This window comes from Maniola hyperantus, chromosome 18 (assembly GCF_902806685.2).
Source record: "Maniola hyperantus chromosome 18, iAphHyp1.2, whole genome shotgun sequence".
NCBI lineage: Eukaryota > Metazoa > Arthropoda > Insecta > Lepidoptera > Nymphalidae > Maniola > Maniola hyperantus.
Genome location: NC_048553.1, coordinates 1,014,986 through 1,041,944, shown reverse-complemented (window position 1 = coordinate 1,041,944; position 26,959 = coordinate 1,014,986). Strand labels below are relative to the sequence as shown.

Below are 26,959 nucleotides of genomic sequence, written 5' to 3'. Positions count from 1 at the left end.
GGCATGATGATGATGATGATGATGGTTGTCTAAAAAAGATCGATATTTAGCGATAAGACCGCCTTTTTAAGATTTCTTTTTTGACATACGTACATACATATATGATGGAAAAACTAATAGATACTTACTAACCCTACAGGTGAGATTGCAATAAAGGGCCAGTTAGCCATGGAAGCAAAAAGTTTCCATCCATTATAAAATTCTCCTTTGCAGGATATGCACTTCAAAACTCAAAATCAAGCCGGGGAATGTGCTCGCGGTATCGGAATGGGCGATCAAGGTGTACGCGGAGCCGGCCAAGCATGGCGGCTGGCTCAACGTGGCTCTGCAGCAGTTGGCGCGGCAACTACCCTCGATCGTTGTGAAGGGGCTCACGAGGGTTTCCCGAGCGGTCATCGCGTGTGATGACTCCGGCTCCATCAACAGGTGAGATGGTTCGAGCTGGCATTACCACTCGTTAATGTCCTCTCGGCCGAATTTCAGCAGATCTCCTCAGAGACTAGCCATCTGCACGGATGCACAAGCGTGTGTGAAAACACAGATGCACTCTCTATTCCCGCACTCTCACAGCCTGATGGAGTGGCAATCCGACACGACTGAAGAGAAGCGGTCTCAGAATGAACGATCAAGGTGCACGCGGAGCCGACCAAGCATGGCGGCTAATCTCCGGAGATTAGCCATCTGCGCGGATAGTGCACAAGCGTGTGTAAAAACGCCCGCTACTCTCTTCTCTATTCCCGCACTCTTATAGCCCGTTGGAGTGGTAATCCGACAAACAGAAACGATCTCAGAATGGGCGATCAAGGTTTAAGCAGTTGGCGCGGCAACTACCCTCGATCGTTGTGAAGGGGCTCACGAGGGTTTCCCGAGCGGTCATCGCGTGTGATGACTCCGGCTCCATCAACAGGTGAGATGGTTTGACATCGTGATGCGATCGTCCCTGTCTCCTGCCAATTATAACCTAAATACCTTCAAGACAAGAGGTAATACGCATCCTAGACCTCATCATTGCTTTTTATTAAACTTGCATTAAAAAATATGTTAATGCACTAAATGAATATGTTAATGTGACCTCTTCCCTATATACCAGTATTGTAACCGTATGAATGTTCTGTCCCGCTAATTCTTTTACTACCTACCTACATAATTATTTTTTGTAACTTTAATGTTAGGTATTAAGTACTAGATAGTGACACTTAGATACCATGTACATACCATTAATTTAAGTAATTAACTTAATGTAAACTCTCGATGTAATTCTCGATATATAAGTGAACTATTGTGTTCTTTATCGAGAAATAAATGTCTTTAAACCGAAACCGAAAAAAACATGAAAAATCTTTTTTTAACCGACTTCAAAAAAAGGAGGAGGTTCTCAATTCGTCGGAATCTTTTTTTTTTTTTTTTTTTTATGAATGTTCCCCGATTACTCAAAGACGCCTGGACCGATTTTGAAAATTCTTTTTTTGTTTGAAAGGGTATAGTTCAAAGTTGGTCCCATTTAAATTTGGTGAAGATCTGATGAAAATCTTCGAAGATAGATACTGGAACTCCTCAACGGATAAGAGTAAATTGGTCGCGATCAGTGTAATAGCTTAGTAAACAGTAGATTTTTAACCAGTCATAGCATAATTCCATGGGGCCACTAAAAATTGTGAAATAAAAAATTTTTACAAAAAAAATAAAAACCGACTTCGATACACAAACACTAAAAATTGAAAAATAATTTAATTTATTACCGAATATATTATGTATACAAGAGTTAATATAGTTCCATAATAATATTTTTGGGGTCGGTGCCAATGAGGTGCCATTGTGGAGTCTCATAAAAATATGAAGTCTAGACGATTCGCGCAGCTAAAGCTAATTGGCACCGGCACTAAAAATATTATTATGGAACTATATTAACTCTTGTATACATAAGATATTCGGTAATAAATTAAATTATTTTTCAATTTTTAGTGTTTGTGTATCGAAGTCGGTTTTTATTTTTTTTGTTTCTAACACGTTGAAGAAGGACATGGACAATGGACGAAGAAAAGTGGGTTATTTGATAAGTGCGTAACTGTGGCCTGCAGACAACAAAAAAAGTGCGCCGTAACAACAACGATTGATTGATACATTTGCTTCCCGCCATGCGCAAACCATCTACAGTACGCGGCAGAAAGTAATGTACATCGGCCTTTACAATGACATTTCGGCTTGGTAGAGCGTTGTCTCTGTCACTCATACGTTATATGACGTTTTGTCGGTCTCAACGACAGAGACAACGCTCTACGAATTTGCTATCTGCTTTTAAAGGTACATTACTTTCGGCCGCGTACTGTAATTCTAAACCCGAGAGGCATTCCCAATCCTGGTTTTTGGTTTAGTTGTTTATGAATGTTTTCAGCGGCGTGCAGCTCAGAGGCATAAAAGCACTGCTTACCCAAGAAATGTTACCTTAGTTGAAATAGCTCAATGCTCATTATCCTTAATAACTTGCCAGTAAGTAGGTACCTACCTAACTACTGCTTATCCTGGCTTTAAACCCTACCACCTGGTATTAACTGTCATTTTTAATCTTTCAAAAAGGAGGAGGTTCTCAATTTGGTGCGTTTTTTTTTTTCAGATATAAATTGTGCGTAGAAGGCGACGGCTTGAGAGATGTTATTGCAACTTATGGGGTCGAAGGCAGAAAGACATCTTCTAATAATATCCTTGAGGTAATCATTTCTCATTCCCTCTCTTAATTTAAAAAAAAACTCTTTTGTATTTACAATAAGTTGGAAGAACCTTCCCGTTGGTCCGACGACGTCGCCAAGTCTGAAATCTGCTCAAGTCCCAAAAGCTTAAAAAACTCTCAACATACAGCCGGTCCTTAAAAAGGGCAGTTGTGCCGACCCGGTCACTTGTAGGCATTTCGTAGTCACCTCCAAACTTTGGAGCATTTATTGAATAAAAAAATTGTCTGTCTGTTTGCACGCTTCACGCTGTACTACTGGTTCATATAATGCGTTGATGCAGGTGTACCAAACCTTGGGCATCGAGGCAGCCGCGACGACTATCATGAGCGAGATCGAGGCAGTGATGGCCGGCCACGGCATGGCGGTGGACCGGCGCCACGTGGCGCTACTCGCGGCGCAGATGTGCGCGCGCGGCGAGGTGCTCGGCATCACCAGATACGGGCTCGCGAGGATGAAGGAGTCCGTGCTCAACCTGGCCAGTGTAAGTGTGTAGTGACGACTATCGTGAGCGAGATCGAGTCAGTGATGGCAGGAGATACGGAACCCTAAAAACAGTTTTAAATAAGAAAGTTTTTTTTAAACTGTTTTGTCGAACCTGTAAGGTGCCCACGAAGGAAAATAACTCGAAGACGATTTCACAAGTTTATTTGTCGATTTTCATTACAGAACTACCTGCCTATTAGGCCACACGGCTTTTATATTGTTTATCATGAATGAATTCAGCTATTAATCGAAATGACGTGAAGTTACCTTCGTTCATTCCTTACGATTCGTTTTCAAAGTATCTTAATTAAAGTCATTATTATGTTAACAAACAAATATATGTAATACTACTTTGATAAATAATTTTAGTAATTTTAACGATTAGCAAGCTTAGTAAGTAAGTTACTTTAAATAGATATGCAATTTAGGGATGTGTATTGTCAACAACATTTGATTGAATGAATCACATAAGGTTTAGGTTGCAATATTCTTCATTCAATCAAATGTTTCCTTCATATTATATTTAATGCGCTCTATTAATTATGGCCATAGTATTTAACTCTTTACAAATTTTAATATTTATAACATGATTTCTAACAAAACCTACCTAACATACATGTACATGGTAACTTATTTAAGTAATGCGTACCCTGATTTTAAACTTTGTGCACGCCACTGCTTTTCAAAACTAATTCACAAGATCTACTTAAACCCATGTAGAGTTTTTGAGTTGAATTTAGACATTCTCAAATCTAGATTTTCGTGGTTTTTGGATATTTAAACTTATATTTCTTTTACAGTTCGAGAAAACAGCCGACCACCTATTCGACGCAGCGTACTACGGGCAAAGAGATCGCATCGAGGGGGTCTCCGAATGCATTATAGTAGGTGTCCCGGCAGGAATCGGGACCGGGGTACTTCAATTGCTGCATAAGCACGACCACTACCACAAGACACAACCCCCCACTTTGTTGTTCGACAACCCGGAGTACCACTCCTCGATATGGGAATAAATGTTTTAGCTTCTATAATATCTTTGTTTTTGTTCGAAAACCCAAACATCCTATAATCTTTTAATCTATCGTGAGTGATTTCCATTATAGGTACATGTATGACAAACCGGCAAGGTTCCGTACCTCAAAAGGAAAAAGGAACCCTCATAGGATCACTTCGTTGTCTGTCGAGAAACCTATAGGCAGTGGCGTGCATAGGGTTTAAAACCAGGGTAAGCATTAGTTAGGTAAGCAAGCCACAGGATAATGAGCATTGAGAAATTTATTATTTAATTTAACTGAGTTAACTATTTCTTGGGTAAGCAGCGCTTTTATGCCTCTATGAGTTGCACGCCACTGCCTATAGGGTACTTGCCGTTGACCTAGAATCATAAATTAGGCAGGTAGGTAGGTCCTATAGCACAAGTAAAGGAAAAAATCCGAAACCGTGAATTTGTGGTTACATCACAGATGACACAATCCGTCATTAACTTGCAATCATTTAAATAAAAGTATTAGGTATATCTTGTAGGTACGGAACCATTCGTGTGCCAGTCCGATTCGCACTTGACCGGTCTTATTTTGGTACCATCTACACATACATCGGCCCAAACAGCTTGCTAGGATGTATAGATAGACTGAGAGATCAGTAAAACACGAAAATATTAATTAAATATTCCTATTTATTAATATTAACAATTTCTACACATTTAAAAGAATAAATGCAAATCATTACAGTTTACAAACACTCCCTACAAGCAGTCTTTTCTTAACGAAAAATCATAACAAAACAACGAATATCTCCACAGAATTTTGTAAAGTAGTTCACAAGTTATACAGTGAAATTAGAACGTAATTACACTATATAAGTTGTGAAACATCTAAACCAAGCGCGGATCCAGCGTTGTGGGCACGATGGGCATGCCCATAACCCTAATAGACTTGTGACGTCACACTTTCACGTTCTATTCAAATAAATAAACAACTCTTCCAGTCAGCATAGCTACCGCGGAGAGATCTTTTTCTACTCTTCGCAGAGTAGGTATAATCTTTGTTGCTTGCCTCAATGGCACAGAAAAGATTATCCGGGCTAGTTCTTCTAAATATACACAAAGTTGTATATTATTATAATAATATAATGTAAAAATGCACTATATCGATCATGAGTGAATTTATTGAGCGCTGGATTCGCGCCTGATCTAAATCTAAACTGAATCAATGTTGAAAATTTCTCTTGGCAATACACATAGTCGAGTAAATAATATCGGTTCGGCTACCTAGCCGAATATAGTAACTTCTACATAGGTTTCATTCGGTTCGACCCATATGTAAAAAGTACTCTGTGGGTTCGACTAATCGGTAAAACGGAACCGTTAATTTGTTTTGTTATAAAAATAATAATAACTGAGTGAAAATTAAGACTCCGTGATTGTTACATTATGGGTTGTTTGTATATTATTTTAAAGCAATGGGGATTTGTGGAAAATAAGTTCACAAATCCCCATTGATGGGGATTGTCAATGGGGATTCGTGGACTAACTGTTCATTTTATTTCTCGCCCGACTGACTGTTAAAGATGAACCGAATATTGGAAGTGCAGGCAGACTGAGCGGCATTTGACAACATTCGTTTACATATTTATTTTACTGATTATTAATTATTATAGTGGTTTTGTAAATTAATTGATTGTGTACCAAGTGATTAATAAACAAATATATCCAACTAGTTTAGATAAGTACCTAATAATTTTTATATAGTAGGCTTAAATGTAATGGGTAGGTATCTATTGTGTTAGAAATAAGTAAATAAATTTTTTTATGTTGAAAATGTAAATTATTCTATAACCGCATAATTTAAGTTGTCTTCTAAAAACGTTAATATGTCGTCCTAGATTCAAATATTATTTAATGTTCCTATATAAAATAGAAAAATTTACGTCATCTAAATACATTGTTACAAGTTCAACTTATCTCATTGATTACAAAAGTTCTCTAATGTTTTGATGTACCTTCCTAGGTAACAATGAGGTAAAACGTCTATAAATCGTGTATCCTTTATCTTGATTAGTTGTAAAATCACTGAAAGTTTAAAAATAAGGAAATAAGCATAGAACATAAATTTTGTTTCAACTAAGTAAAGTATGAAAAGTGTGAGTACCTAGCTACTAGAAAAATTAGATTCTGTGTATATATTTTTTCAGTTAATAAAAGACTTATTTATTTATTTATTTATTTTATATCCAACTAGCTGGTTCTTGCGACTTTGTCCGCGTGGATTTAGATTTTGAAATCTCATGACTTCTCCGGGCTAAAAAGTCACTATGTCACACTCTTTAACTTATCCATGTGAAAAATCATTTCGATCGCATTTACATCGTGTGCCGAGCCGACTATTTATGTAGCATAATTCATGGCATTTGTCTTTGGTTTTCACATCAAGCGGCCAAGGCTTTGGCCAACTCCGCCTTGTGTTCGTCCACCTTGGTCCACTTGTCGCTCACCCGCCACAGCCACTGCGCCAACTCGTAGTCTTGGGCCAATTCTGATGGAGTGGTTTTTTTCATGTCACTGAAAAAAATAATGAAAAACTTTAGCAGTCTTACTAATCTTCTCATGCTCTGTTTCTGAATAACTGGTGAGTTCAGAAACCGGGCATAAGTCAGTTTTTCCTTTTAGACTGATCTATTAACGCACAGCTCAAACTACTGGACGGATCGGGCTAAATTTTGGCATTAGCTTTTATGACGTAGACATCCGTTAAGAAAGGGTTTTTGAGTAAAAAATGTGGGTTTGAAATTTGTGTAGTCCGCGTGGACGAAGTAGCGAGCCTCAGAACACAGAATACCTAACTGTATTCTGAGTAGCGAGCATAAGCTAGTAACAATATATGTATAATAAGGATAATAGAGTATTTTACCTTTTTTTGAAAAGAGTTTTAATTTGATCCTACTGCCAAAAAATTTACAAAAATTTTATTTGATCGATAAGTGCAATAAAAATACATTAAAATTTTGCATTTTAAATTTCGCCGCGAAAGTGCTGCCCGCCATCTTTTTAGGTGCATGAGCTGTTATGACGTCACACGGATTGGTAAGCAACGGCGTTTTCTTAGTGAATACATTACAATTTCAATCCATGTGACGTCATAGTATTTTTTTTAAGTAATTAAAATATCACTTGCTTTAACGGTGAAGGAAAACATCGTGAGGAAACCTGCATGAGAGTTCTCCATAATGTTCGCAAAGGTGTGTGAAGTCTGCCAATCCGCACTTGGCCAGCGTGGTAGACTATGGCCAAAACCCTTCTCACCCTGAGAGGAGACCCGTGCTATGTAGTGAGCCGGTAATGGGTTGATCATGATGATGATGATGATGATGACGTCATAGTATAGGACTTACACATAGTAATCCCCCTTGCTCTTCTGTAGGTCGGGCTGTAACGCCGCGTGGAGGATGGTCTGCGCGCCGGTGCGAGCCTTCTTCATGACGGGCCAGAACAGCGGGTACACCACGAAGCGCGTCACGCTCTTCATCATGGCCATGTGACGCGTCAGGTCCGTGTCCGTGAAGCCCGGGTCCACGGCCGTCACCGCCACGTCGCAATCTATTGTAATGACAAAAAGATTTAACGCAAATAGGCCTCGATTTCTTCTCAAACTAAACTACTTCAGCGGCGCGATTTTGAAGTACAGTAAGATTAATTACAAATACAATTATTAACTTCACGTTGCGATTAATGACGCCACAAGGCGTAAATCACACATTTTTTCAACATCAAAAATATTTTCCCGCAGAAATGACTCTATTTTTATGTTAAAAAATTTAAAAATATTTGTCGTTTATGGATTGTGACTTCATTAAATAATCACCTTCCATACAGCGTGACGCTCATGTAACAAATAAATAAAAAACCTTTTTTTTTAAATTATTCTCTTTAATAATGAATTCTAGCCCTCATAAACTACCGCTATACAAAAAATCACATCATTTTATTACTACAATCCATGACCGTGTTACGGTGAAGGAAAACATCGTGAGGAAACATGCATGCCTGAGAGTTCTTCATAATGTCCTCAAAGGTGTGTGAAGTCTACCAATCCGCACATGCCCAGCGTGGTAGACTATGGCCAAACCCCTTCTCACTCTAAGAGGAGACCCATGCTCTGTAGTGAGCCGGCGATGGGTTGATCATGATGATGATATTTTGACGACCTCCCTGACGCAGTGGTGAGCGCTGTGGTCTTAATTGGGGGAGGTCCCGGGTTCGATTCCTGGCAGGGGTTTGGAATTTTATAATTTCTAAATTTCTGGTCTGGTCTGGTGGGAGGCTTCGGCCGTGGCTAGTTACCACCCTACCGGCAAAGCCGTGCCGCCAAGCGATTTAGCGTTCCGGTACGATGCCGTGTAGAAACCAAAGGGGTATGGGTTTAATAAAAACTGCCATACCCCTTCCAGGTTAGCCCGCTATCATCTTAGACTGCATCATCACTTGCCACCAGGTGAGATTGCAGTCAAGGGCTAACTTGTATCGGAATAAAAAAAAAATTATGATGACCCTATTGACTGACCTTATAAAGTCCTAAATTAATATTATTATAAAATTTTAACGGTACATTGTGGCTAATTCCTTTGTACACAATCTCTAAACTAAACTAAAATATCACGTCTAAATCTATTGCTATCCCTTTCATAATGTTGCTTGCGGAAAAGGAAAGCACTAGATTTAGAACTGTTAATTTAGTTTAGTTTAGAGATTGTGTACTAGAGAATCGGCCCCAGTGTACCTATCTGAAACTCACCCAACATTCTTCTGCCGAGTTCCCTCGCAAACAAAACATTAGCCAGCTTGCTCTGGTTGTACGCAGCTACGGGGTCGTACTTCTGGCTCATGTTCAGATCCTCCTTGTGAATTGTGCCCTTCTGGTGCGCGCTGCACGTCACTATTATAACTCGACTTGGGGTCGATTTCTAAACAAAAATTATTCTACCCTTAAATTGAGGGAGTTTGTCGACTATGTTTGCTTGAAATGAAATCTAATCTTAAACCATTCTGACAGTGAAGCATTATTAAAGTTTATTCAACCTAGATAATGCCCGCGACTTTATCCGCGTGGATTTAGGCTAAAAAATCCCGTTGGAACTCTTACATTTTCCGGGAGAGTCCAGCTCTAACTCTACCATGCAAAAAATCACGTCAATCCGTTGCACCAAACCATCTCAAAATCGAGTTGAGAGTTGAAACGTTTTCAGAAAATACATCCAATTACTAAACATTTTTAAAAAGTGCTTGGTATTGTCTGAGACGTACTGATTTTTACTACACAGATTTTTTCGAGTTTTCTGGACTGATTTGCAAAATTTTTTTTATAAACTTTAAAATTACTTAACAATATAATTTAAAAAAAGTATTTTGTTATTGTCTGAGACGAACTGATTTTTACTAAACTGAGTTTTTCGAGGTTTCTCGACTGATTTGCAAATTTTTTTTTGATAAAAAATTTACATACCTACACATAAGTTTGACTATAAAAAATAATCTCTCACCTTTAAAGTATCTAATAGTAACTCAGTAAGTAGAAAGTGTCCAAAGTGGTTGGTGCCCAGTTGCGTCTCGAAGCCCTCCTTAGTGACGCCCTGAGGGGGCTCCATCACGCCCGCGTTGTTCACTAGGATATGCACATAGGGCTCCTCTGATTTAAACCTGAGAAATTTATTGATGCTGGAATGGCTACCCAGCGATTCTATTTCTGAGGCGTGATTCGCTTGCTCAGTGATCAACACTAGAATAGTATAGAATAGAATATGTTTTTTATTCATGTAAACTTTTTACAAGTGCTTATGAAGTCAGGAAGTTTTAATTTTACCACTGGTTGATAGCCGCCGAGCTCATTTGGATTTTGACATTTATTTTTAACTAGCTGATGCCTGCGACTTCGTCCGCGTGGAATTAGGTTTTTTAAAAATCCCGTGGGAACTCTTTGATTTTCTGGGATAAAAAGTAGCCTATGTCACTCTCCGGGTCTTTATCTATACCCATGCAAATAATCACGTCAATCCGTTGCACCGTTGCGACGTGATTGAAGGACAAACCAACAAACAAACACTTTCGCATTTATATAAGGGTACTGATCCATTGGTGCTGATTTTGAACGCAACTAAATTTTAGAATATTCGCATCTTTTTCTTAAAAATGTAATAAGACATCAATTGAAATTTTTCTGCAAAAAATCATTTTAATATGACTCAATGAAGTAGCAATTTAGGACCAACCAATGTCAAACACAAGGTGCTGGAATGGCGACCTCGCACCGGAAGACGCAGTGTTGGAAGACCCCCCCACCAGGTGGATGGACAACATCAGACGAGTCGCAGGGAGCCGCTGGATTCAGGCGGCGCAAGACCGTGGCGTGTGGAAGTCCCTACAAGAGACCTATGTCCAGCAGTGGACGTCTATCGCTTGATGATGTGATGAATGTCAAACACTAGTTAGTGAATAACCTCCTGTATGGAACATGTCGCGTATTCGCTCGGCCTCACCTCGCAACGAATTCCCGTATGGACGTGGCGCTGGCGAGATCGCAGGGGCGGCAGTACACGTACTTGTTGTTGGTGCCCAGCACGATGTCACGCCGCGCCTCTTCGCACTTCGTCATGTCACGACATGCCATGAAAACCTGGGATAGGCTCACATTATTTTTGTAGCAGGCAGGCTAACCATGTTGAAAATATGTAACGACTAGCTGATGCCCGCGATTTTGTACGCGTGGATTAAGGTTTTTAAAAATCTAGTGGGTAGGTAGTTACCTACTCTTTGATTTTCCTGGATAAAAAGTAGCCTATGTCCCTCTCCAGGTCTTAGACTATACCCATGCAAAAAATCATGTCAATCCGTTGCACCGTTACGACGTGATTTAAGGACAACTCAACAAACCAACAAACAAACACACTTTCGCATTTATAATAAGAGTAGGTACTGATATTCGGCTGCACAAAAAACACTACCTAAGTATAATGATTTATTACATTGTTAGAAAAAAGTATGGGGGCCCCCACTTTTTGGGATCAATTTTGTCCGTATAAAATGTAGTCTATGTCACCCGGACCATAATAACGAATCGATTGACATCGCATTCATTAAAATCGGTCCAGTAGTTTAGCCGCTACAGTGGAACACACAAAATAGTTACAAACATACATACATAGACTGCTAAAATCATAACCCTTCCTTTTGGCTTTGCCGTAGTCGGCTTAAAAAGAGCTACTAATTAGTTATTACCTATCAGCCTGATAAGTTACTTTTTTTTTAAACGGGTAGGATTTCTTACATGTAAAAATAAATAAAAATATTTTTTATTCAATCAAACTTTTACAAGTACTTTTGAATCATCAAATGCATCTACCACTGGTTCGGAATGCCTTTCCTACCGAGAAGAACCAGCAAGAAACTCGGCGGTCGCTCTTTTTAAAGATGTGATGAAAACATGTAAGAAAAAATGTAGCTTACATTTTACGTTTAAAATATGCTTTTTTCTATTTTATTTTTTAAAAGAATATTAGCCATTGCCTTTGACTAACATTCCTTTTTCCTCTCCAATTAAGCGTTAAGCTTGTGCTAGGAGTAGGTACGACAATAGTGCAACGGGCGGGGTTTGAACCGTCAACCTTTCGAATTTCAGGCCGTACCTTTAACCGTTGAGCTATTGAGGCTATAAAATAGCTATAGAAATAAACTTTTACAATAATACCTTGGCACCGCGCTGAGCGAACTCCCAGGCGGCTTGCTTGCCGATCCCGCCGGTGGCGCCCGTCACGACGACAGTCTTGCCCTCCGCAGACACGTTCTTGTCGAAGGCTACTCCGCCGTATATGTCCCTGGAAAAATACATAGCAAGTCAGTAAATGGATAATCACAGTACAGTACGCAGCAGAAAGTAATCGACCTTAAGAAGGACATAGCAGATTTGTAGAGCATTGTCTCTGTCGTTGAGACCGACAAATGAGTGACAAAGACAACGCTCTACAAAGCCGAAATGTCATTCTAATGGCCGTTGTACATTACTTTCTGCCGCGTACTGTAACTTAGATAAGTAGATATAAAATCTCTAGAGAACTATAACATAACTATAGCCTGCCACGCTGGGCCCTGTGCGGAGTTCTAAGTTTACGTAATTAATTATCATTAGACATCATTTTCTTACAAATTCGGCAAATTAACAATCAAAAAGTGTATATACCCAATCCATCAGTACCCTTATTATAAATGCGAAAGTGTGTTTGTTTGTTGGTTTGTTCTTCAATCACGTCGCAACGGAGCAACGGATCGGCGTGATTTTTGCATGGGTATAGATAAAGACCTGGAGAGTGACATATAGGCTACTTTTATCCCGGAAAATCAAAGAGTTCCCACGGTATTTAAAAAAATCTAATTACACGCGGACGAAGTCGCGGGCATCAGCTAGTACTAATAATAAATGCGAATAATCTATACTAATAATAAGTGTGTCTGTCTGTCTATCTCTTAGCTTTTCACGGGCCAGCTTAAACCGATTTAGATGAAATTTGGTAGCTTACATCCCGGGGAAGGACATAGGCTACTTTTTATCGCGGAAAATCAAAGAGTTAAGGAATTTAAAAAAATAATATCTGTCCCGGCTTTACTCACGTGTCACGTGGGCTAACGTCGACTACACACGTGAGTAAAGCCGGGACAGATATTATTTAGAATGGGAATCACTCACGGTAGTTTAAACGCTAGAATTAAAAAAAAACCTAAATCCACGCGGACGATAAATATATGGTCTGATTTTCGAACCACGGATTTAAAAAAAACTTAAATCCACGCGGACGATAAATACCTATATGATTTGATTTTCGAACCACGGATTTTAAAAAAACTTAAATCCACGCGGACGATAAATATATGATTTGATTTTCGAACCACCGACCTCTCGAATAGAAGGCCGGCGACGTCTTAACCACTAGGCTATAAAGATTAAGGAATGGATTACTTAAAGAGACACAACGCTCCAGCTCCCGCCGTGATGCCGGTGAGAATTGCGACCGGCAAGTTGGGCACCCACATTGTATCTGCAGAGGTAATGAAGTCGATTACTTTCATTTAAAAAGTTGAAAACAGATCATTTTTTGTTGTTTACTTACCTAAGTATAACATAAGGTAGATTCACCTGCATCAATCATTAGATATTACAATCGCAATTGCTGCCTGTGATTGGCTGAATTGGTGCTATTCATGTTGCAATAATGCATGGTAGCCAATAGAGAGCGAGCGTTAACCAATCATTGCGATCGTGATATTGTAGCTGTCATTCTACCGCAATCGAGCTCTGAACGCAATTTCGCATCTTTTATTCGTCTTATTTCGTCAATTCGTCTTACCACATTTGGTAAGAAAAGGAAAAATTACTGGCAAACCTCGTGACTTTAGATGCCAGTCGTGAGCGTATTGTTTGGTAGAGTGCACTATTATTTAGTCATTAAAATAATTCATTTTCCGCCCTTTTTTAGCAATATTAAAAAGAAAAAGATGCAGATAGGTATTCTAAGTTTAGTTAAGAGAAAAACATCAGTCAGTATTAGGCTGAGATCTATAGAGCGAACTTTGACTTAGCTCAGCCTTAAGTTTCAGTTAAAACGAGACAGATTTATGCCAGCTATATAACGCTGTCTCGTTTTAACAATGTCTTAGTTTTAGACACTGCGATATTATATCGCTGGCATAAATCTCTTAAGTCTGAGCAAAGTCAAAGTGCGCTCTATAGATCTCACCAATCACTGGGAGTCCTAACCTAACGTTCCAAGTAAATAATGTTACACATACCTACTTTATATTCTTCTTTAGATTCTAATATACTTAGTTTAAATTTGAATTGTTTTAATCTTAATTCGCAAGTTTCTTTTGAAAACTTGCGTCGCAGAAAAAGTGTAGATATGTACTTACCTACACTTTTTTCTGTTCAAAATAGGTCATTCGAACCGGACTATGTATACTTTTTAGTCATTTTAATTGGCCAGAAACTAGATACCTAAGGATAAAGAAAACAGCATAATTAAGGTATAACTTATGTTTATTTCGTTCTTTATTATTTTTATTTTATTTTATCAAGTGTAATGTACTATTCGTGTGGAGTTTACGTACAGTGCCCAACTAATTGTACTGAAAGCTATATTATAATTTGATAAGTTTATAACGTTTTATTTATTACCTACTGCAGAAATATGTGAGATTTTTTTTCCTAAATTTATTGCATAAAAATTGTGAAAAAAATGCATTAAAAAGTATTAAAGTCACGGTTGAATTGCAATATTAAATAACTTAGGTAGATACCTTTATTTTTGAGATAAAATAGAAATATTTCTTTAGAGTAGATAATATTTTGTACTCTCTAGATTACAGATCTAAGATATATATAAGTGATTTTTAAGAGTTTTTTGTTACTAAGATTTGCACTTACATCTTCAGTGATTGTAAATAAACACGTACAACTTAAAAAACGATATTTTTTGCTTTGATTTAAAAATATTTAAAGTTTTTAATTAATGACTAATAATTATTTGGGGTATTGCAGCGTACATATACTTTGTATAATACTTATCTAACAATATATTGTAAGTATACAATAATAAAATAATATTATTTAAAGTGTCAAGAATGCACAACCACTATCAAGTAGGAACCTTTAAAACTCATTTTGTTTGAGATTTAGAATGCCTTTTCACTGAAGCGGAGAGGTGTGGAGACTAGAGAGACGTATTTAGCAGACCAATCAGATTATTGACAGATGACGAGTCAGTTTTGTTCGTCGTCTCTGTAATCACTACCCATATTATAAATGCGAAAGTGGTTGTTGTTGGTTTGTTAGTTTCTCCTTCAATCACGTCGCACCGGAGCGGACGGATCAACGTGATTTTTTGCATCGTTAGAGCTAACGACCTGGATAATGACATGGGCTAATTTTTATCCCGGAAAACCAAAGAGTGCCCACGGAAATTATAAAACCCTAAATCAACGCGAACGCCTTGTAATATGAACGTAATATATCATGATAATATAATGTTATTGACGTTATCCGACTGGTCTTCTGAAAATGCTGAACATGTCTATGCTTCACTCCGTTTCAGAGAACAGGTACTCTTAGAATAATAACGTACAGTTTTACTACATTTATATATAATCGTATAAATTCTCACATATTTCCGAGTTTATATATTTATTTAATCTATTTTCAGTCGGGTGAAGGAAGATTTCTTGTACACTGACAATAACGGGATTGATCTCTGTTCTATACATATTTTATATCTGTTTACAAAAAAAACTATATTATATTATCTGTAAGGCTACAAACTATTTTTCTTTTTAGCCAGTTTCTAACAATTATGACGTGAGATCTACAAAGCGCACTCTGACTTCAGTTTGCTCACACTTAAGACACTATTAAAACGAGACAGCGTTATATCGCTCGCGTAAATCTGTGTCTTGTTTTAACTGAAACTTAAGTCTGAGCAAAGTCAAAGTACGCTCTATAAATGTCAGCATATAAATGTCTGTGAGGCTGCCTTATAAAATGCGTGCTATTCGTTAGTACGACACAGCCTCAATCTTTGAGTCCGGTCTATTTACACAGTTGTGTCTATGGCGGTTTTAGTACTATGCATTTTAATTCAGAAAATCAAGGTACTCTATAAATCGCATATCTATCAAACTTTTTTTATACAAAGCAGCAATTTTTTTTACTACATTTAAATGTTTTTATTAATGAAGACAACCAAAAGATATCAAGAAAAAAATAAGCAGAACACTTAAGAAATCTCGAACAGAACAAGATTGACCTATTTCAGTACCCAGGTGTTCTGCTTTATTAAAACGCATAGTAGGTACGTGTCGCAAACGTTGAAAAATAGATTATTATATTGCGCAAGTTTGAGCTGCGCCAAAACTTTAAGTTTTGCAGAGTCCCTTGCACCACACCTTAGATGGTATCAAACCTATCACCTTAAGAGATGTAACCCTAGCGCGCTCCCCAGCTCTTCCCATACAAACATAATTTGGTTCCCATACAAACATGTTTAATCTATCAAACTCAGAAATTTTGTGGACACGTCATTCTAAGTAGAAACTAATATCTGTTTGTGGATGCCAGATTTCTATAAAAATGTTTTAAAGTTACAGAAGCTCAAAAATTTACATACAAATAAATGAGGCGGTGTTTTAATTTATTTATTTAGATACAAGGTACCCGTTGACTGCAATCTCACCTGGTGGTAAGTGATGATGCAGTCTAAGAATAACCTAGAAGAGGTATGGCAGTTTTTATTAAACCCACACCCCTTTTTGATTTCTACACGGCATCGTACCGGAACGCTAAATTAATACGGAAATCTGGGAACTCATAGGCACAGATATTTATTTCTATTATTTTCTTTTATTTTTATTTATTCTGATCAACAAACGGTAACACGCAGTGCTTAAAAACCGTAATAAAATATAGTATTACTTTACGTTCTACCCACAGCATCAACCACATATTAAATAATTTTAGAGCTTCAATAGCTCAACGGGTAAAGGAGTGGACTGAAAACCCAAAGGTCGACGGTTCAAACCCCGCCCGTTGCACTATTGTCGTACCTACTCCTAGCACAAGCTTGATACATAGTTGGAGAAGAATGGGGAATGTTAGTCATTTAATATATCTAATATTCTTTAAAAAAAAAATTACAAAAGTATTCTAGAACATATCGAAAAAATTGCTTTGATTTGGATTAGTTGATATTCAAATGGAAAACAATTACACACAACATACATTTGTATGGGAATACGCTAGGGGGCGCACTAGGGTTACTTCTCAATAAAATATATTTCAACTTTTGCGACTATGACAGTGATATTATGCTAATGTTAACAATGATATTAATATAAAATCGTATGTCTGTTAATACACTGTTGCACAATATAAAAATAAAACTAAATCCACATCCAACATTAAAGTAGCATGATTATGTAAAACAAATATTGTGGCTAATAAGTGTATTGTGCTTAGCTTCACTGAAAAATCTGAATTTCTTGAATGAGCCACATTATTAGTTTATTATTATAGTAATACATATGAATAAATAAAAATATCACATGTGCATTTCTAATTGTGCACTTTTTATTTATGGGATCAATAATGACTAGAATCCCTTATTTGATATTTTGTAAATATTTTAAGTAAAAAAATGTCAGGTTCCACTAATACTGGTCAAAGTTATTGCAAAAAACCACTTTTTCATGTATTAAAACTGGAATTTTAACCATTATTGAAATAAAAGACGACGTATTGTCGTATATTACAATAATATGGTATTTGACTAAAATGTTTTGATTATTTTAGAAAGCTGCGTTTGAGGTACAGAAAATTCAACCTCAGAGTACGCCTATACCCGTACCTACAAGGTTTTGCAAAAGTAAAATGTTGGCGGGGAACAGGGGAGAATGCTTTGTTGTGATTGGTGGACTCAAAAGTCAAGGGTACCAAACGGGCGTGGGCAGACTTTTATGCTAAGTAGCTGCCTAAGCTTGGCGATCGGGGGTGTCCGGCTATTAGACGTCTATAGGCGGTGGTCTGTGGTTTGAGGCAAACAATTATTGTTTCTTATTTGCTCACAAAAAAGCACAAGTTGGTATCTGTTTCGGACAAAAGTCCCACAATAAACGCATTATATTTATTTTACAGTATTTACAGATATATTATGTTTTGTACATTGAAAGCACGTGAAGAAAAATATTATTGAACAAACAAAAAAATAAATGAATGCATGAATGATAGATGATTTTAAATTCATAAATTTTGGTTTAGGTCACTTTAGTTCAACAACAAAACAACAACAAAATCTTTCTACTACTAAACATAAAATACAAGTTAGGTACTTTCTGTAAAATATGTATACCTAACAATATTATAGTCAAATACCATTATAGTTGTATTTTTTGTACAATGTTCAGTTTGTTGAGATTCAAAATTTTGATTATTTACATAAAGATTTTTTTATATAATTGCTCCCTTAGGTTAAAATCTACAATATTTGTGTCTATCCTATATCTATATCTAGGTGATGAAAGAAGATATTATAGTCATAATCTCTTACACAGGGTGATCAATTTTTTATGTATTTTAAATTTGACATAATTTTGATATAAGTTTGCGGTAGATTTCTACAAAATTGGAGAGAGACAAAATTATATCAAAGGATATTTTCAATTTTATCTTTTTACAAATAGAAAGATATATCTTTGAATTCGGTAGATATTTTTATTTTTATTATTAATAGTGATCAAACATGTTGGTCACATGATGTTAAATGGTTGCCTTGCCCAGTAAAATTTGCTGCACCCCAAAGGAATTACCGATAAATTGCAAATTTTAAGTTTTTAAAACCATTAACTCAAATAACAAGAATCTTTTAAGGAAGTCAGGGCCGATAAATTGCAAATTTTAAGTTTTTAAAACCATTAACTCAAATAACAAGAATCTTTTAAGGAAGTCAGGGGTAGTCTTTTGGAAAAGTAGGTATATTATGGTAGGTGTATATAGCAAATTCGTTTCACAAATTGTCAAGATGACATAACATAGACTTATATCTTTTTTTAACCTTTTGATACGTTTCTATTAACCCTGTTGTTGATTAAATTTTGTGCCATATATGCACAGAGGAATAATAAATATATAAAAGAAGATAAATTATTATTTCCTACAATAGGTATGATATAAAAATGGTGCTGATTTGTTTGTAAACAAATATTCAACTGAGATAATAAATAGGATTAAAAGTAATGCCATCACTTTCTCAATGTTTTAGACAGAAAAGGGCTAAATGATTTTTATATGTTAATTTAGTCATGTTTAAGTTTTTTGTGACATTCAAAGAGCACCAATGAGTGTTTAAAATGTGCATTACAAAACGACATGTGAATTTACAATATACAGATTATTATTAATAATCTAATAAAGCGTAAGGTATTATTGTTTTATAGATTTTGAGCTCTTTAGTAATATTTATTAGTATGATTTTTGGGAGCTTTGGACATCTATATAATTTTTTAGCTGTGAAGAAAATGGTCACAAGTCAAAATAAGTAGATAGTTTTCAATGAGTGTAAGTTTATTTTCTATATTCACTGTTTTACATGATAGCAATTGCGGTTCTTTAGTCCATTAATGTGCTAAACACTGTGCTGTGATACAATTCAACTAGCTCAGATGCTAGGTATCGCACACTATCTTATAGTTGTGTGATCTAAAGTAAAGTTATGGTTATCAGTGACTTAAGTATTTAATTTTTCCACATTTAAAATTAAGTCACGGATTAGCGTTACTCAAGATCACAGTGCTATAAATGTCTGATTTTAAGTATTAAAAAAACGAAAATTGTAAAAAATTGACTTATGCCACTTTACCTCTCAACTATCTACATTACGTATTAAGAATACTATGTTCACATGGTGCAATAGCCCCTCTAAAAGTACTAGTATTTAGTGTAAAACTTAGGCTCACTAATATATAGTTACTAATTAAGATGTACAATATATCATGTGTTTCACATTAGCATTCTAAATGCCTGTGTAAAATTTGCTTAATTCAAACTAAGCGTAAAATAGATATGGTTTCAACTTTGACTAGTTGTAACACAGAATGGTCAAAGAGATGGTGGAAAAATTTGGGGGTTATTTGACACAAACTAAAATATTTTTTCCAAATGATTATTATTATTATTAATATACTAACCAGCTTTCGCTGATGCGTCTATATCGGAAGTACTTCGAGTTTTCCAAATGTTTGTCTAATCTATTCTTGAACTGGTTAACAGAACTTAACATAACCACATCCTTAGGCAATTTATTCCATATGTGAACAACTCTGTTGGTCAGAAAGTGATGAAGCATGTTAAAAATAGAAATACATAAATAAATAAATGTTTTAAAAATGAAAATGTTTCCTTTTTCCCTCTATTTAAGCATGAATAACTTATGATGTTGCTTGGTAAAAAATGTCAAACTTCATTTAAGTATTATGTTACTGGATCTAGATCTTCCTGTTTAGGTAAAGTGGAGGATCTTTAAAATATGTACCTTGAAATAGTTAGCTAGAGCAAATCAAATATATACTCAATAAAAAAATTCAAAATTAGTATTTTATTTTTTGAAAAAGAGTTCATTCAATGGAGCCTACCATAGACCAGCTAGTTGGTTAAGAGCTCCCTACTCAAATAATAAGGTACAGGAATCTTTTCAGCATTTATAAAATACCTCCTTAAAATTTCCCACCATCTCTCAAGCTAGAAGTCTAATAGGTGACAAAACTAAGATTAACTCGGTTTAGTATTGAGTGTAGTTGTGCTTTTTGACTTTGTAGATTCCAAGGATGGTAGCGGCCGTGCTATTCCCACTTTGACTATACCTCTCGGAGCTCCTTTTAACGCTTGCACTGCTTGATCTAATGTCGCGTTTTTAATACTAGCTCCATTTACAGACATCACTCTATCCCCCGGTGAGATCTCTCCGTTTTTTTCAGCAACACCACCAGGTACTAAGCTCCTGATGACTATAACTGTTCCATTCGGATCTATCGGGTCTTGATAGTCTAAAATTGAAAATCCTAGGCCTTGATCGCCTTTAAATAATTCAACGATATCTTCCTTACTCTGCCACATGGCTAATCCTGATACACACTCCAACGACCGTGACTTTTTAGAACCTGATTGGTTTGTTAGTGTCGCTGTACTAGATGTATTGATAGATGAGTCTGACTGTGCTTTTACTATTGTTGTTAAGTTATTCAAGCTTCCAGAAATTATTTTTCTAGCTTCGAATCCTTCACGATCCTGTGCTAAGTTTATGACTGGTCTCGGACCACTTTCCGTGTTGCTTCTTGCGCAAACTAATCGAACACGATTTGGAAGCTGTTTCAGTATGTTAACGACTTCGGTATGTGTTAAGCCGTGTAGTCTGAATTCATTTGCTTCTAATAACTCGTCGCCAGCTGCGAGCAAGCCCTGTACACCTACAGGACCTTCCGGTAGGACAGATCTTATGTAGTGATGTGGTCTTACTTCCTGACCCCCTTCTACATCCACTGTACCTTCTAGACTTATCCCTAGCCCCGATAACTTGTTGACTTCTGCAACAATTATTTCCTTGTCCGATCCAAACTCAGATTCCCATTTTTTCTTTATCTCTTCTGTATCTACAGCAAATATTGCATCAAATCGCTTATCTAACTCTTCTTGGGTGGGTTCATCTTCATTTTCTCCAACTTCCAACACACCAGAGTCTATAGTCGTGTTAGATTCAGGCTCAGGTTCAATTTCAGTAATACTATTGTCAGCTTGGGAAGGCACTGGGAACCAAGTGAGGGTTGTACTTGACGGAGAGGGGGAAGATGGTCGCTCTTCATTGAATATTGCAAGTTGGAGATGCTCAAACTTTGGTCCTCTCAAATATCTTTCTAAAACGAAATGTACAGATATACCTGTATTCCTCAATATCTCCACAGCCTGAGGATTGCTTTTGTCCGCTAAAGATGTTCCATCTACCTCAATAATTCTATCGTTTAGTCTTATTTTACCACTCTGTTCCGCACTGCTGCCTTCTATTATACTTTTTACAAATATTCCAGACAACTCCTCTTTCTCACACACATACCCCGCTACCGTTATACCTAAGCCATATACATTTTTATTCAAATCGACATGAATAATCTCTACTTCAGGTAAAGGTGGCAGTTCCACAGGTACAGTGATAGTTATGGTGGGAGATACAGCATTAATGATAGGGTGGTTGGGTATTTGTTGCGGGTCATCACTTATGATGCTAACGGCTGCTACTAAGTTCTGCATATCATTCTGACCGTTGATATAGTCAGTGAAGCACTGAGATAAGTTGTAGACTGCGCCATAGCCCGTTTCTATGAGGTGTCGGTCGAGGAGTTCCGGATCGCCGAGGAGTTTAGTCGGTACGAGGGCTGTGCCGGGGAGCGGCGCTCGGAGAGCGGCTGCGGGGTCGGCAGGACGCGCGACTAGAAGCCGAACTGTGGGGCCCGCCTGCCGCAGCACAGCGGCGACTTGCTCGGACGTGAAACCGCGCAGATTCACAGACCCAACCTGTAGCACGTGATCGCCACTTTGCAGCCGACCGTCCTTCTCCGCGATCCCTCCGGGCAACACGTACTTGATCACTACGCCCGTACTCCTCCCGCCGACTAGGTTGAACCCCAGCCCGTTCCCGTCGTTCGTAAGCTCGACCACTTCTACCTGCGCCCACTCCGTACTCAGCACCATCGTCTTCCTAACCATCGGTGCCTTTAAAAGTCACGGTTACGTGATACGAACGAGGTTATAATCGTGACCGCCAGAAACGTCCATCGTGAATTTATATTGATAAACAGATTTTATTGTTTCAACGGCTATAAAAAACATAACGCGCGCGGCCGTTAACGCAAAATAAATCATGTAAATTCGGTATAAAAATGACATTTACATACTTGCTGAATCGGAGACAGCGAGAGTGTGGCCAGCTCCTTGCAGGTGTGCCCAGTGTGCCCAGTGAATAATTTTGTTTAAAATGTCAAACTCAAACTTATACAAAATAAATTATTCGAATAAATATAATTTTTGCAAATTATTCAAGTTTTCAATTAAGTTCTCCAGATTTATTTTATGTATATAATTTACGTTTTTATATAAAACTCTAAAATGATTTTATTTTTTTTTTGTAGAAAAGGTACCTACTACACACATTCAAAGAGTTGTGAACAGTTAACGCAAGATGTCTCAATGTCTCATGTCATGTCTGTCCTGAGGTCTGTATGTTACTATGACCAGAGAGGTCACTGGTTGTAGATTGTTTACATAGTACCTCTACTTACTAATAGATGTCTCTGTTAACCATTCCAACCATAATAATATCACCGCAGAATAAAACAAATATTTTCATATACCTTTTTCTATATTTTTATAAACTTTATAAATACTTTGGATACCTATATTTTAATTAAAAATTCATAGTAATAAAATCCCCTTGATTGTTAATATTCTTTTTGCCACAGATGGCGGGAGTAGTTAAAAATTTGATTATAAAGGTAAGTTCATATTGCAGATTCAAATAGTAAAATGTACATATTATGCAGATTAATTTATACATCGCGTGATTCGAGTAAGAATGAAAACAGCAAAGCATTGTTGAATTATTTATTTATTTATCTGAAATAATATCGATTTTGATTCGACTTTAGCTTGGACCATTGAAAATATGTTTTTATGTGGTCCAGTCCAGGGCTCGATTCTCGCTTAGATTAATGTCAATGTGCTGTGTGTGGAATCTGACGCGCTCGAGTAAATCCCAAAATCCCCTCTTGGGCTTCCCCTATCATAGTTCTGATTTCGGAATCCTTAATACCTACCTATAGTCTTAGTCCGCGATAGGTAGAGATGACAATCGGGGTATGAGACGAGGGGACGCCCCGCACACTCGCCCGTCACCTGCGCTCGCCCGCACCGTTTTAGCGCGGGGGCTGTGTGGGTGTGCGGTTCGTTCCCTCCCCGATTGCCATTTCGACCTGTTGCGACTCGCGTGGATACAATATAAGTATAGTTAGATACATATTGTACAAAATAAAAAACAAAACTTGTTTTGTTAATAAACTTATTTATTTAAAAATCACATTTTTATACATTAGGTTTATTTTAGTACCTACAGCCAAATACTTAGACAAATCTTATTAACAAAGGTTACAGCCTAACCATAGACTAGGCATTTATCGGTAGGTAAAAAAGACTTAAAAAATAAACAGAGTAAGGTTTAAGCTATCACGTGGCGGACACGAGCCGTGCCACGTACGAGGCGCGGACGAGGCGCGGATTCAAAACATCACAAACATTTTATATGAAGCAGTTTATGCTTCAGTGTGGCGTCCGTGCACGGACATTTATTTTATTTATTCAACATCTTATATACAGGAAATTGTCCTAATTTACTTGACTAAGCCTTATATACCTATAAATCTAATTAATATATTAAATTTAAAAAAAAACATGGCACGGTGCAGCATTAACTAAAACTACTATCTATAGAAACTTGTTACTGTTAGGTGATACCTATTACTATACATAGAGGCATATTTCAATTTTGAAAAAAAAACTGAATTAATTTAATTTTAATTTTAATTAATTTTATTTTACGGAAACTAACAGTTATAATCACATAGATAGTTATAGTTATAATTAATCAAAAAATCATCTTTTTTTCTTGACATGTTTGTAAAAAATGGGAAGTGTTACAACTTACCCCTTTTTGGGGCTAATTGTAACAGGCTCGGGGCAAGTAGTGAAAATAAATATTATGGAAGTATATATTTGCTAGCATAATGAAGGTTTTATTTGTTAATTTATTTTACAACACACCTACGTACCTACCTATTAAGATTAGTTAATAGGTACCATATCGAATAATAAGTACATTAGATACTTATTGCTTTTATATATTATATACTAGAGGATGCCCGCGACTTCATCCGTGTGGACTTAGGTTTTTAAAAAGCTCGTGGGAACTCTTTGATTTTCCGGGATAAAAAGTAGCCTATGTCCTTTCCCGGGATGTAAGCTAACTCTGTACAAAATTTCATAAAAATGGGTTAAACTGTAGGCCCGTGAAAAGACACACAGACAGACACACTTTCGCATTTATAATATTAGTATGGATTATCACTGATTGCAAAATGGTTTTTGCGATAAACTCTAATCACAAATACTCACCAAGAAATAACACTTAGTATGACAAAGAAAATCTTTATTTCAACTCAAAGTAGTAAAATAACACTTCTTAAAATTGTTAAATCTTTAATAAAAAGTACTTAATAGGTAAATTGGTATTTCTTTTACTATAAACAATAATTCTCAAGATACTAAGTACCTACTCATCTTAATCATCATCATAACCAAAACTTCAATGGCCAGCAACTCCTACATTCTGGCTTTCAAGGCCGCTTTGAAATTTTTCTTGCAGTTTCTCATTTAAAAAAAAAACATTCGAATAAAATTTGCCCTGGTTGAACTATTATAAAACCTAAGACAGGTAGGTACCTACCTAAGTATGTCTACTTAACTGGCTTTTATCATATCGACATAAAATATGTAGGGTTACTATAATCTCTACCTACTACACAAGCCACAAGGGGTACACAGAACCTACCTAACATGTTACAACTTACCCCTGTTTATTGTAACAACCTACCTATTTATAATTTGCTTAAAAACCAGTTTTGTAACTCATTTCGTCTACGAGCTAGAGACCCGTGACTCTACTTCTAAGTACATGCCTAGAGATATAATAATTAATAACAGAAAGTTTAATTAGGCTTTATCAATATTATGAGATCTACTGATAGATACTTATTACCTATAACTTTAATTTCGATTTACAAAGAAATGTTTCTTATCTAAATTAAAATTTAAAAAAACTTTATATTTATTTATGTTCGCAACATTAGTCACATTCTACTTACAAAGAAAAAATTACTTATGAAAATCACTACCTGCCTATATTATTACAAATGTAAATGTGTTTTTGTTTGTTGATTTGTTGGTTGGTTAGAGTTGAGTGCCTGGAATCGAAAAGTGGATCCGTCGAATATAAAGTCCACTTAACCACTAGGCAATCACTGCTTCTTTGGCTACCAACTCTTTGTAAAGTGAATGGTTGACTGATATCTACACGGCGGGAAAGACACTCTCGCAAAAAGGTTTTCCTAAAAAAGCCGAGTTCACAAAATGCCTCCTTTACAACTAGTATGGGGCAAATAGTGACGATAAAAATAAAATATTGGGGCTAGTTGTGCTTTTCCGTAGGTAGGTAAATTAATTTTTAATTAATTTTTTCACCGCACATACTTACCTACTTACCTAAAAATAATTTGGAAAACTAGGCTAAGAAATTATAGGTCATACCTAACTACCTGAAGGTAGATTCATAATCATACCTTAGTACTTATACATTAATTCAATGAAAACATCAAAAACATAGATTTAGATACCTGAGTAGGTATTTATTGAATAAATTTATAAAACAGAGTAGGTAGCTAGCTACCTATCTAATTCTATTTTTTTTTTTTGCTTTTAAATTGCAAAGATATTTACCTATCTAAACTTATACATACAATTTTGCGTTCAAACAAATAGCTAGGTATCTAAGTAGGTACCTACCCAATTACTTAGGTAGGTATGTACTTATAAGGACGAATGAAAATGAAATTGAATAAAGATTTGAGTTAGAATTAATGTTGAGTCAAACAATCCTATCTTAATCTTAATCAAAGAGTCTATTTCAGTTAACAACAAACACAACTATAAAACACAAAGTAGGTACCTAGGTAAGTAAGGTAGGTATCTAGTAGATAGATATAAATATATCATTTGTCTAAATATACCTACTTTCTCCTAATAAAAACAAAGCACCAATCGTACAATGATAACAATAGAAATTTCATTCGCTATTCCAATTAGCTCTTAATTGCTCGAACTGCCAACCGTCAAAAGTTCAATCAATGTCCACGCAACATTAGCAGCCGCGAGCTGGCAATTAGCAGCTACGTTCGCGACACGGACCCCCTCCTCGCGGCGCGGCCGACTGCCGCGGCGGAGCCCGCGGACTGGGGGCTTCGCCAGCCACCCGGGCGCCGGCCGCCAGCCAATGGCGGCGCCGGGGGCCCGCCATAG

The 26,959-nt window shown here is 36.7% G+C and overlaps 3 protein-coding genes across 5 annotated transcripts in view; 1 reads left to right on the top strand and 2 right to left on the bottom strand.

The window, feature by feature from the left end:
* Polr3A (RNA polymerase III subunit A) overlaps window positions 1-4,240 on the top strand; it is a 29,767-nt gene extending 25,527 nt beyond the window's left edge. The window contains exons 24-27 of one of the 2 annotated variants that reach the window (XM_034978072.2): window positions 214-426; window positions 2,612-2,705; window positions 3,007-3,207; window positions 4,010-4,240. In XM_034978072.2, coding sequence (XP_034833963.1) covers window positions 214-426; window positions 2,612-2,705; window positions 3,007-3,207; window positions 4,010-4,222 — 721 coding nt within the window. In that variant the 3' untranslated portion in view covers window positions 4,223-4,240. Of the gene's footprint in view, window positions 1-213; window positions 427-751; window positions 907-2,611; window positions 2,706-3,006; window positions 3,208-4,009 lie in introns of those variants that run through there. The other variant, XM_069504581.1, reaches the window with a different exon arrangement.
* A 632-nt stretch (window positions 4,241-4,872) lies between these two features.
* Window positions 4,873-26,876, bottom strand: LOC117990638 (retinol dehydrogenase 13-like). Of its 2 annotated transcripts, none has more exons than XM_069504621.1 (8): window positions 26,675-26,876; window positions 13,208-13,286; window positions 11,945-12,071; window positions 10,737-10,873; window positions 9,744-9,900; window positions 8,999-9,167; window positions 7,599-7,803; window positions 4,873-6,768 (listed from the first exon to the last, which is right to left on the bottom strand). In XM_069504621.1, the coding sequence occupies exons 2-8, from the start codon at window positions 13,279-13,281 to the stop codon at window positions 6,636-6,638; spliced, it is 1,002 nt and encodes a 333-aa protein (XP_069360722.1). In that variant the 5' UTR covers window positions 13,282-13,286; window positions 26,675-26,876; the 3' UTR covers window positions 4,873-6,635. The 2 variants fall into 2 exon arrangements, with proteins under 2 accessions (XP_069360722.1, XP_034833999.1); XM_034978108.2 differs by lacking the exon at window positions 26,675-26,876 and adding an exon at window positions 22,732-22,839.
* Window positions 18,691-22,760, bottom strand: LOC117990625 (patj homolog). Its single transcript, XM_034978086.2, has one exon. The coding sequence runs from the start codon at window positions 22,541-22,543 to the stop codon at window positions 20,558-20,560; it is 1,986 nt and encodes a 661-aa protein (XP_034833977.1). The 5' UTR covers window positions 22,544-22,760; the 3' UTR covers window positions 18,691-20,557.
* Window positions 26,877-26,959: the final 83 nt, after the last annotated feature.